The following is a 12,809-nucleotide window of genomic DNA, read 5'->3' as shown; positions in this document are numbered from 1 at the left end:
CCGTCTTTCCAAGGGAGATACAAGCTATCGATATCAGCCTTGGGGTGGTGCATCCGATATTTTGTAAGGATTTTCGAATTTTCATGTCTATGCGTGAAATATCTGTTATACTCCATCAAGACGGAAAATGAGGGATATTTTCTCTTGGCTCCATTCAGGAATGTATGGGATTACCAGGGAATTAATAGCGTTTTTTGCTTCGTACCTTTTCTTTCATTTTCGGATGCTGAATACTATCTTCTTCATTCACGCCTAGATATTTGTAGACATCGGCTTGTCCATTCGAGGTTCCTCGTGTTGGTGGTTATATCGAGGGTAACGTTGCTAGATTTAAAGAATTAAGGTAGCTTTAGTATTGTTATTGTTATTGTCATTGTCGTTGTTATTATTATTATTATTATTATTATTATTATTAATTTTTGCCATTTATCTCTGCTAACGTTCTCCTGATGTTCTTTAAGTTAGATTTGCAATAAATCAATGTGAACATGACAACCTGGGACACCGGGGTTCGAAAACCTGTTCGCAGGCCCTCCGAAGGACTGGGGTTGGGGTAGAGCCGCGGAGAGAGAGCCTGGTCGCAAGCTACAACCCTAGACAAAACTGTTGGGAAGGTTAGCACTTTTGAAGTCTTCATTGCTTCTCTCCCCTCCCCCCTCCTTCAATGTTGTGTAAAACTGAATGGTTTCAGTGGGAAATTGTTGAGTTGCCTTCCAACATCGAATAGGGGGGAGGGGGGCTATGTAAGAGAAAGTGAAACTATTTCTTTTGAGCCTTAACAGAAGCGGGTTGAAATACAGCTCTGGTGTGGTTCATTTACATAACCTTCCCAACTACTTTTGTCTATGATTGTAGCATGAGCCCTACAAATTGACCTGCTCCCAAGCAACCACTGGTTCGAATCCCGTGGGAGCCACATGAATTGACAGCTGTCTATTATAGACAATAGGCCATTTGCGAAATATCAATGTTCAGCTTGATAGTAAGGCAGCGAGGAGAGAAACAAGTTAGTTGCAATGTGTGAAAGATGTTAGCATATGTCGCGAGCTCGTGATACTCTTATGTCGCAAACAACCACGCGCCAAACGACTGATTTTTGGAACAGTTGTGAAGAAGATCTGCTCATGAACTCGACTACAAAGTGAGATCTCTTCAGTGTATCACTGATTCAATCAGAAGACATGTCTCTCAACGTGGGTTGATTTTTAATCTCGTACCCAGATCTCTGATCTCTTTTGTCAGGACGTCACTAATGAGCTGTGTTCCTATTATATGTTCCTTTTTCTCTCCCTTTCTGAAAAAAAATGGGACGACAAATGACCAAACAAATGACTAAAAGGAAAATTTTTGGACTAACTGCGGACTACCCTGCCACTATGTCGAAACTGTGCGCGACCGTGGTCAAATCTTCAATGTTTTGCTCCATGTCCATGTCTTGCCACAGTTGCACCATCCGGGTTGATTTTATTTTTGTCTTTTAGCTACGTGAGTGTGATTTCCTGTTGTTTTCGCGAGTCAAATGACAACCCAATTTTGAACAATTTCAGAAGCCCATCGAGAATTTGCGTCGGGGTTGGAAGAAAAAAATCTTAGTCGTACACGTGTCTGTTCGTTATTGGTGGGAATTTTGAGTCGAAGTAAAATCGATACAAAGCTAAATACTGACTTTCATTACAATAAAAAAACTTCAAATATTTATTTAACTAACAAAATAGATGAATCAAAAGAGAGGAAATGTTTCGGATTGTTGGTCAATAGTATGACCGGATTAGCTCTCTTTTTCTTTATCATAATGTCAACTAGAAGGTCAACAGTTTCCTTCTCAAGTGCATCGTGCTTGAACAGAAAATAATCTGCAATGACAAACTAGGAAGAGGTGGTGCCTTGAAAGAAGCAAGAGATTTTATTCTGAATCAATCATCCTTTCTTCAAATTCTTGAGCGTCTAATTAATAGTGATCTCGCTGATAAAGGGATTACCAATGAAGCCGAAAGAAAGCGAGAGGCAACCTGAGAGGACATATGAGCGAAGCCAAAACGGGCTTTTATGGATGGCAGCTTTGGACTTCAAAATGACCTTGATGGTACTTGTGGTGGTATTACGTACGCTCCTAGTCACCCACAAGTTAATTAAAATGCGTTTTTTTTTAATTTGGAAGTGTGCGTAGATCAATCATTATTTTCATGATCATATCTTTATACAGCATTGCAAAGTTGAAACTTATATCAGACAAAGATAACACAAAAAAGAGAAAGACAATGAGCTTGGGACAAAACGATAAGAAGATCAGCAGTAATGCTATAAAAGAGATAAGGAGCTCCGCTAATGCTTGTCCTTATATTGATTTCTCTGTTGCATATCATCATAACAATCAATATATGACCGCCTCTTTTCGACACTTACGAAGCGTTATTTGACAACTTTAAAGACTTCTTCCGTTAGATAGATCCGTTTCGAAGCCGTTCTCATTCGGCTACCGGACGCGTTTTGAATATTAACAGGCACCTATTAACTTCAACACGCGAAAGCTCTCACATGCTCAGGCATGTTACCGTTAGTTCATCTGAACTGGGGCGTCAACTGTTGGGAAACTGCAGTCGTAATCGTATTTGTGTCCATATAGATAAACGAGGAAAAGCTTGGCGCGATCAATTTCAGGCAATAAGTTGGATTGGATTGACCACAGATTCAAAAGCAACGAGGCATAACGACACTCATTTTGCATCAGTCAATTAACCTTAATAATCGTTTTGATTTTAAACCACGTCACGGGATTTCTTGCCACTCAGTTCTGGTCAAAACTGTACAGAATTAATTTCCCATTAACTTGCCTTCTGCATGCTAAACAATTTGTTGGGCTTGTGAAAAAAATATATATACGAAGGGCTTATGAAAAGTAACCATTTTTTTGGCCATCACCAGCACTCTCAATTAAAGAATTCATTATTATTTTTAGGTGTCCACTGATCTAAGTCTACAAAATATTTTGACACCTGTCGAGCGCAGCGCCACAGTATTTTTAGAATTCAAAACCCTTTTGTTCCGACAAATACACAGACTCTGCACACAGCTACGATCTGAATGCATGTGTTTTATCACCTTAATTTATCTAGCTGTTTAGTTAACACGTGTTGTACCACGAGTTAACGCGGCCCACTGTATGTGATATCGTATCACTCACTGCACACGTAGTTTGTCAGCTGATTGGTTGTCCAGCAACATAAAGCCTCAGTTGCAGTTATATTGTTGTATTGAAGCATTTTGTGATCGGAAATATTTCAGTGGTGAGCTCCAATACATAATCTATGTGTTTTAACAGATGGAGTGTCATCCCTAATGAGAAAACACTCTTTAAGCACCGACGAGAGCATTGTGAAATAAATACTCTTATGGAGAGTCCTGCGCTGTCTCTGCTTGCCATAAAATTTCATCGTCGAGAAAATAATTCAAGATCTTTTATGGTTACTTTTATCGCTCTTCCTCCTACAAAATGCTCAAGATTTTTATTAAGGAAGATACCAACATAAACGGACGAAGTTAAATTTTGGTGACAAATTATGCGTGACCGTAACTGGGCACATATTTCATATCAACCATATATTAATTTTAATGATTATCATGAGCAGAGCATTTTAACTACGATTTCATCAGATTAAAGTCGTGTAGTTATCGCAATCCTGTTGTCATATTTACAGCCTGAAAACTGCGGCAAGAGATATGACCACGCTCACTGATGAACTAAAAATAACCATGCAGGCAGAGATCTGGCTTAACGAAGACACGGACGAGGAACTGGATCAATGTAAGTGTGTACCAGTTGAATGATATGAGCCCAATGCGCGCATTGGATTCGTCGACAAAGGGTCGCCGTTGTCTGGTCAAACTGGCGAAATTAATATCTGTTTTGTGTGTTTATGAAGGATCAATGTTACTAATTTTACTGCACAAAACTCACAAGAACTAGTATTACGACACCAAGAGAAATTATTACGTGTCCTACAACTACCACCCCTAAATATGTTTCGGTTTAAACGCGCTTCAAGCGATATCTAAAATAAGTCGGTATCCACACAATTTGCACTCGATTTATTTCACGTTTAGGAAAAATTCTACTCGAATATTCTTATCTTTTCTCCATTTATGTAAATTATTACGTAATTTGGATGGAAGATTGATATAAATTTGGCTTCAACAGCAAGGGAAACTAGCCATTCTTCAAGGTGATATTGCCAAGCTCAATTATCTCAAGTAAAAGTCTATCTTAGCTAGGCTCACAGTGCAAATTATACACCAGCTTACTTGAAGCCTACATATGTTTCCAGAAAGCGCAGGTGAATTTTAATATTTAACAAAATGAAATTAAGGATGTTTTTTCTTTCACTCTTTTATATCAAAAGTGAATGAAGGCAGAATTAACAAATGAAACCAGGACCTCTTTCCAACACAAAAGAATACATAAGGCGATTCATTTCAGTTCATCATGTCATAACTGGCAAGGTTTTTGCCATTTCATGTTTTATGTGACTCTTTCTGCAAAACATTTGTTATTCTAATTAATATGTGGAAATACGGTTTTTTGGTGGCGAAATGGGTAATTCGTTCCCAGTCGTTTCCCCTGCGTAGGAGAACTTATCACTGTTATCACTGGGATAAGCTTTCTTGTGAATGAGCGAAGCGCAATGAACGAGTCATTGCAGTTTGTATGGGTCGAAGTTACTCTATGAATTCATCGTGCGTTAGTTTTTCCAAAATTGTCGGGGAACGAGTCAGAGTTTTCCATTGCATTTAAAGACAAAAATTGGCATGCAAAGAAAATACGCCAAGGAAGCAGATCCATTTGGCAGTAGACTCATAGGGTGCTTACCACTTAGCCAAAAAATCCGGAAATTTTGGTTTGAGGTCAATCTTTTCGGAAATTGTGGACAACCTCCAGAGGTAGTCCTCTTTTTCCGTTCGGAATGGAATTCGGGAAATGCTCTTACCATTTGCGAAAATCGTTCCGTTTCCAGGCCCTTCTCACAAGGTCGAGTAAATATGCGGGATGGAATGCAAGTAGTAAAATGGTAAACGCCATTCTCATCCTGTTGGTCATTAAATTCGGAAAACCGCTTACCTTTATGCAACGATAATTCCATCCGGATTATTTGGCTAAATGGTAAGCACCCATAGGGTCTTTGATTTATCGTTGTTCCGCCTTGCAATGATTGGTCAGAACATGTTACACGTGGCGATTTTTGTGTCGCCTGAGACTAAACGTAAAAATGTCACTGGGCTTTTTGCAAACGTTTCTTCAGCTTTTCTTAGACATGTTTAAAATGTTTAATTGATTAAGGTATAAGACAGTTTCATGGTCCAATTTTTTTATTACAAACTTTTAAAAATAGTATCAAATGAAGTATTCTCACATCAAGCCTGTTCCAAAAGCAGCTAGATTTCTTTCATCAGATATAGAGTAACTGGTATTATTAGATGAGATAATTATCTACTTATTCTTTTATCTGTCCGTAAAAGGGTTTATCCCTAGAAATTATTTCTGAAAAAATGCGTGCTCTCTTAACAATTAATGTCCCTAAAGTCAAATCAAAAATAAAGTTGCAGCCACAAAAACTTTAAGACAAGGAATGTAAACTGGATTAATAAGGTGGCTACTCACAATCTTTCAAATACCAGAAAGCTGTCCTTTCCTAAAATGTAGCTTCTTAGGCAATGCTTTCTTTTGAGTGAGAATTGTTTTGGCTTTTATTTTCAATTCACCATAATACATAAAACTCACAGACTTATTAATAAATATAAATAAACACGAGTTACTAATACAACAAAAACATAAGCTTTTCTTGGAGACTTTTGTTTGAACCGAATACGCCATTGCCATAGTAACAAATCCTATGCTCAATAGTCCATTGATGGTTCCTTTATTGACGAACAAAAGAGACGTTTAAGAATGCGTCCGCCCAGTTCATCGTTTTCATATAACGTCTCAGACGACTTAAATGTCTCTAGCGTAAAAACAGACATTTTTGTCTCGATTTTTCCTTTTGTTCGGTTCCAGTCGTCGCGTACTTGTTTTCAAGAGTGACGGGAGTTGCGTTACTTGACCATACTTAAAAATTTCCTCTTGATTTTGCGTTCCCGGAAATTCTCTCCGTCTGTCAACTACTTCAATACGCTTGCACTGTATTCCTCAAAATGCAGTTTTAAAATCGAAGAAGTTGTCGATATATAAGTGCTTCAGTAGCACCACCCCACCCAGCCCGCCCACCTCCCCCCACACCAGCCAGGCTTCTAAACATCAGTGGAATGCAAAGCCTTCTTACTGTTGCCGTGTTTGCCAGTGTTTACAAACGTAAAACTTGTTACAGATAGGTAGCCCTCATAAATCCGGAAATTGGTAAAGTTTCAACGTGGTATTGATAAAATGTTCGAAAATGCGAACGTTTTAGCACATTATATACGGGGCGTGATGTGAAATTGGAGAATTCTTCGTTCTTAATCCTTCGATTAGTCGAGCTCGAAGTACTATTCAATTGCAAGAATTACTCGTCTTGTTTTTTTCGAGTGCAAATGGACTTTTAAACATCGAAGCCGGAAGGTGATATTTCATTAGCTTTTTTAGTGTACCGAAATGATGGAAATCTTTGCCGTTTTATTATTTTTCTTGTTTGCTCAATAAATTTGCAGTAAGTCCCTATATATGTTATAATAAAGGGTCATGATAACAAAGCTTTCGCATCGTTAATTTATGTAAACAATAGTTCATTTCTTTTTCTTCACTTACGAGAAACAGCGACTGACAGGCGAGGGAAATGTGTGCAAAACCGTGTAAACAAATGAATGAAATCAAACACCATGACCATTTTTTTTGAAAATGCGATTTCGACTTATCTTTGAATATTGTATGTAATGGTGGTGACAAGAATTTCTTCACCCAGGGTATTTCACCGGCTGTGAGACTGTCTCTTCATATATGCGGACGATAAATCCCTTGGGAGACGAAATCCTTTTCAGTGATTTTGTTAGCAGTGTACATCACGTGCCCTTAAACATGTCAATCAATCGAAGCTTTGGTAAATTTCACATACTTTTTATTCTTTTCCGTGGAGCAGTTATACGCTTTGTACTGTAACAGCGTAGTGGTTTCCCAAAAATTATCTGCCATATGGCAGTCTAACAGATTACTTAACCTATTTTTTTGGCTTCGGTGGCTAGTTACCATCCTACAAGAAAATCAGCGAGCTTTAACGCACAGGTTCAAAGGGCTTTTAGTGTTTGTTGTTGGTGTAAATTTCTGCAAGCTCCACTGTGTGAAAAATGAGAGATCATTCCTTTATTTTTACGCCTCTATATTTAGGGACGAAAATGGCCGAAGCTGCAGAGCCAGGAAGTGGATTCAATTCAAAGAGTGTCGCTCTTCGAGCTCAAAAGAAAGTATTGGGCAAGATGGCCACCAAGAACATGGCGAAAGCATTTGTGGATGACACAACTGGCGATCTTCTCGATCAGCTATACAGGCTTGCCAAGATTGAAACCGGGAACAAAAAGGAGGCCGAGAAACTAGTTAAAAATCTGGTGAAAATAGTGGTTAAAATCAGCATTTTGTTCCGAAACGACCAGCTGAGCCTTGAGGAAATTCAGCTCGCCGAAAAATTCAGGAGAAACTTCCGTTCTGCAGCGATGACTTTTATAAGCTTTTACGAGGTGGATTTCTCATTCGATAAGAAATTTTTAACTAAGAACTTGGAGGACTGTCGAAGCCTGCTTCATCAAATTATCGAACGCCATCTCACTGCGAAATCGCATGGTCGAGTGGATCATGTTTTTAACTACTATGCCAACGGCGAGATGCTAGAGAAGGTATTTCAAGCCAATCGCGATGGACCGTTTGGTATTATTCTGAAAAACATCGTTGATAACTTGAACAAACTAATGGAGGAAGGCAAATTATAGGTATGCAGGCTATAACGGGAAGGCTCTCTTATCTGACTTTGCATTCTACTGGATGTGAACTTTGCGCTTATCTCAACCTGGTAAATTGCTCGTGCCCTTCTTTTGCAAATACAGTCAAGCTTTTATCCTAATTTCAAATGTTAGAGGCGTGCTGGAAACACACTCAGGCTAGGCTTGTTGTTATAATATTTACTTCGGCGAAAGCGTGGCCTCTTTTAATCATAATCAGAGGAAATGAAAGAACAGAAGGCACCGTTCACGCTTAGACACACGTAGAAATGTTGTCTCTTGGACATCTTGTGTTTACTTCGCCAGCTGATGCGGGCGGAGAGTCGGTAGTCGCGTGAATAAAATGGGGCGCGTACATTTCCTAAATTAATTCTGAGACCTTTAAGAGGTTGATCAATGAAACGAGCGCTTTTTGTGGATAAAATATTGATCCTGTTTGTTGTATTAAAATTGCTACGGCGTTTACCGTCAACTTTAGTGGGTTTGTGATCTCCTTTCATTTTCATGTCATGCTTTGTGCATATCAGCAATTGTTGCAATTAAGAAAGATAACTGCAGATTATGGGTTTTCTTCGTCCTGGTACGTGCAATCTCGACGCAATGATTTAGAAAAAAGATATGCGTTTTTTTTTAATATTGAGAACGTTTTGCCTTTGTCGGTGTTTGATCTTTTTACCCTAAGCAGTGGATTAATTTTGTCATTTACTGTAAATAAAAGAGGAAGTTACTTCCTGAATCCAGTAAATGAAAGCCACGTCTTTCAAATTTTGACAAATTGTTGGCATAGATTTTAGAGAAAGATGTAAATTGCCAAAGTACACTCATTTCTTTTTTCCTGTTAACCTCGAAATATTATTTTTGAGACCATTTCGTGTTATGTATGGGCCCCACGAGTCCAAGATCCGGAGTATTTTAAACCTAGGAAGATCTAGACGATATATTTGAATTCTGGAACACTTAATAGCTTTCGGATAATTCTTTTTGGCGCTCGTTTCTACTTAAAAGTTCCGTCCCTACATTCTACAATATAGGGAAGGCGATGGATAAACAAACTAAGAACCCATTTTCTCTCGTTATGCTTGTAATTTCGGCTGCGACTAAATTTCTTGTCAAAAACGGATGTTAGAATTGACGAATTATAGAAATCAGACTGTTGTAATTTTAATGAAGTGTCTTTGAATGGCGAAACCATGGAGTGGAGATGATTCAAAAATGATTGAAATTAAATTTGTATTTTTTTATATTCTTATGACATTCAGTTTAAAGATAACAACAGGTTGGTCCAAAAAGTAATATAATATTCATCTTTATTTAATTTTTTAAGAATTACCTCTGAAAAGGTGTATATTCACTGTGTTTATGCTTGAACAAGAAAAAAGTTATATAAAAATGTGCCCTGGTGGAAATTAAAAGGAGAAAAATTTAAACTGTCATTTTCTGTTCAATAAAAATGTGTGATACAGTCAACAGCTAGATAAGGCATATTCTTTTTTTGGGAATGCCATCAATATTTAAATACTGTAATAAAGATCTCGACCTGTTAGTATCAGTTTCTTTGAATCCTGCTTATGTCTGTCGACATAACCCCTGAAAAGATCACCAACAAGCCAAAACATTAATTCACTGTGTTTTTTTTATTCTGTATCACACGGTTATTTTATAAAGATATCATTGTTAATTGGATAAACATAAACATTACAAGAAATAGTGAGCAAAATTGCTCCTCCTTATTTTTCATGTTTAATTTGCACAATTTTGTGATGTTTTGTCTAAAGAGAATAACTTAGCTTTTTGTTGAAGAACAAAAGCAATTTGGTCCAAATGTTTCATTGAAAGAAATATTTGCAGTTTGTAATATGCATTTGGGAAGTGTCCAGTTAGCTGATCATGAAAGTCTTTTTTCATTGATTGCACATTGATATACCAAGACAATACCTCAAGGGAAGCACCAAAGCATTTGTACACAAAAAGATTTCCACTTCTGTACCGAAATAAAAGCATGCATAACACAGATTAAATTACACGGGTCAGGTCTTTTGAGTTACTCACCAGGAAATATGTTAAACCAAATATCATATAAATATATCTATATATTATATAATTATAAATATGAGCAAAAGCCAAAGGAAATCTGATACCAATAGAAATGTATATTAATTTTCTTCTTTGAATTTACACCGACATGTTTCTGTGCGTGTGCCATTCTCAAGGTGCAGTTACAAGTAATAACAATGTTATTGTTCGAAATGTATGTTATAGTGCTTGCTAAATTGTAAAATAGATAAAAAGATTTTGTTATTAGAAATGCTTGTGATGCTGAGTCTGGATACACGCTCTCACTAGGCTCTGTCTACCCTGTGAAGAATTCTTAACAGGGAGCAATAATAAGGATAGGCAAGTAGAGCTAAAGAGAAGTATTGTTTAACCCATTATCTCCTGAACTGCCCACCATTGACGAGTAAATTCATCTGGTATTAGAGTGAAATCTATAAAAGTCTTACCCCAAGGAGACTATACCCTGCCTGACTTAGGCCAGTTATTCCAGGATTTACCGATGGAAATCCCATGTTTTATGAGTCAATAAATCAACAAGTCACGAGTCAATGAGACTCACCGTCAATATAGCAATAATTTATTGATTAAGCCTAAGCCCTCGTTTCAGTGATTAGGCCTAAGCACTCTCTGAAATTTTAGCTTTCATTTTATGGTTTGGTAACTGCAATAACTCATGGACTCGTTGACTCATAAATAGTGTACACTCTTACCGATAATAGACCAATTCGGCTAACTCAATGTTCAAATCTCTCGGGGTTAAGATTCTTTGTGTGTTGAATTTGCATGACAATGAAGCATTCACATTTAAATGATATGGAAATACTTGGAACAAAAAGCTTTATTCCCAAAAGATTTGAATTGGGTACAACATTGAGTTAGCCGAATTGGTCTATGGCCTATGGTTTCTGTAAGAAACTTCAGGGATCACCTTGGTAACAGGTTCTCTGCAAATATCCCGACAACTGACACTTGGTAAATACTCACCATGCCTCTTTAAAGGTGTATGGCAACTGCAGACCACAGACTGCCTAAAAATAGCACTGATAAACAGTATTTAGGTCGAAGCACCCATTTTAAAACAGTTACCTTTCAATAACTGTGATTCAGGGTTAGTCTGGAGTCTGCAAGTTTCAGACACTGCTCTATAAAGTCAGGCAAGATCTGTATGTTGCAAACAGGTATTGAGCAAAGACACCTTTTATAGTCAATGGCCAAACGTGCAAGATATTCCATCACATCAATTTGTAAATTAATGTTTAAAAAACGAGCAGCAGTGTTTTATCGGGGTTTAAAAACACGCGGCATAGAGTGTTTTTAGACCCGATAAAATGCGTGCTGCGAGTTTTTTTGAACGGCTTATTCCATCAAGAGCATGTTCCTCTTGACTCAAAACAATGGTTCAAATTGTGAGCAGTGAATATTAGCATACAAGAAAAACAAGCTATGCCTTATTAGTATTCTTTATTTAAAGAATACTGACGAGGAGTGTTTTATCAGCGTATAAAGCTCATACACGTGACGTTTTATCGGTGTTTTGATAGGCTGTTAGGCTCAAGAATTATTAATACGTTTTTTTAAAGTATTCATTGATTACACAAAATGTAGACTTCACTATGTAGGGAAATCTGAATTAACAACCATCTGAAAAAAAAGTATACTGAGATGTTGCAATTCCAGCTTTAACCCATTGTCACTCCTAAGGAGTGAGACTTAATAGAAGTGCTCTAATTGTTTTTTTTGGACTGGTTCGCTCTTGGTTTTCTACAAATAAGATATAGCAAAGGCTCTGTTTCTCATGGTAGCATCTTTTGCCAGTGGCCATTACTAAAGTCTAAACAAAAATGTGAACTGTTGCATAAAATTTGTAAGACTTAATGTACTCAACACCCTAGCAAACAAAATAAAGAAATCATAGAGCATTAATTCTTTGCTCTGTTTTCAGTTCTTATGGAGCCTCATCTTATTTTCTACAATGAACAGCAGGAGAGCAAAACTGCTCTGCCTTATGTGTTGAATTAAAAAAATGTAAATTGAGACCAGTCAGCTTCCACCCCCTCTAAAATTCAACTCTCCCAACCCATTTGAAAACTAAACTGCACAGATACTAAGCTGATTTTATTGAGTAACTAAAGAGCAAGTGAAAGACTTCCAAGTGATACTTATCTGATTGTAAGAATCACAAAATGTTTTCCTAACTCAAGGGAACAGGTGTTTTCTCTCATAAAATAATATCAGTTTTCACTGCAAATGTTTCATGATATGCCTGGGACAGGCTCCATTAAAAAGAATGTTGGTAGTTTGCTAATGTCCTTGTTTTTACCTTGAGAATAAAAGGGAATAATTTTTTTGAGATTTGACATATTTTGTGATGTTTTTAATTTAGGTTTTATCTTTTCTGGAAGTACAAATTTGGGATTGGCTTGTTAATCACACCTCTTGTACCTGTAGGGAATTGAAGGTATCTACCAAACAAGAATATACCTGAAGAATGTAACTCCTAATGTCAAATGAAGACTTTCCTCCTAATAGACCATTTTACAGTTGTGGCTAAGTTACCAGGCCTAGCAATGGAAGCGAGGCTGCCGGTGACCCTGTTTTGATACAAACCTTCATGCTTTTGTAATGTTAATATGGACTAATTAGCATTACAACAACACAATTTACATGATAAAAGCAGTGAGGTCTGTATCAATGCAAGGTCACCGGCAGCCTCGCAGCCATTCATAGGCTTGGTCGCTGAGCAAACAACTGTAAAATGGCCTATTTTGGATCTAATAATATTAAAATTCGAAAGTCCTTGC

The 12,809-nt window shown here is 37.4% G+C and overlaps 1 protein-coding gene across 3 annotated transcripts; it reads left to right on the top strand.

The window, feature by feature from the left end:
- The first annotated feature begins 3,267 nt into the window (after positions 1–3,267).
- LOC138019239 (tumor necrosis factor alpha-induced protein 8-like) lies at positions 3,268–9,499 on the top strand. Of its 3 annotated transcripts, none has more exons than XM_068865971.1 (3): positions 3,268–3,284; positions 3,696–3,802; positions 7,349–9,499. In XM_068865971.1, the coding sequence occupies exons 2-3, from the start codon at positions 3,718–3,720 to the stop codon at positions 7,942–7,944; spliced, it is 681 nt and encodes a 226-aa protein (XP_068722072.1). In that variant the 5' UTR covers positions 3,268–3,284; positions 3,696–3,717; the 3' UTR covers positions 7,945–9,499. The 3 variants fall into 3 exon arrangements, with proteins under 3 accessions (XP_068722072.1, XP_068722066.1, XP_068722081.1); XM_068865965.1 differs by lacking the exon at positions 3,268–3,284 and adding an exon at positions 3,389–3,547; XM_068865980.1 differs by lacking the exons at positions 3,268–3,284; positions 3,696–3,802 and adding an exon at positions 7,056–7,246.
- Positions 9,500–12,809: the final 3,310 nt, after the last annotated feature.

This window comes from Montipora capricornis, chromosome 2, assembly GCF_036669925.1.
Source record: "Montipora capricornis isolate CH-2021 chromosome 2, ASM3666992v2, whole genome shotgun sequence".
In the NCBI taxonomy this organism is placed as follows: Eukaryota; Metazoa; Cnidaria; class Anthozoa; order Scleractinia; family Acroporidae; genus Montipora; species Montipora capricornis.
Note: the sequence above shows the minus strand (reverse complement) of the source record. Positions and strands in the feature narration are given on the sequence as shown.

Excerpts from the sequence above, each read along its gene's own strand:
- LOC138019239 (XM_068865971.1), top strand. The coding sequence starts at position 3,718 with ATGACCACGCTCACTGATGAACTAAAAATAACCATGCAGGCAGAGATC. Across the intron at positions 3,803-7,348 it reads GGACGAGGAACTGGATCAAT|GGACGAAAATGGCCGAAGCT; the intron begins GTAAGTGTGTAC and ends CTCTATATTTAG.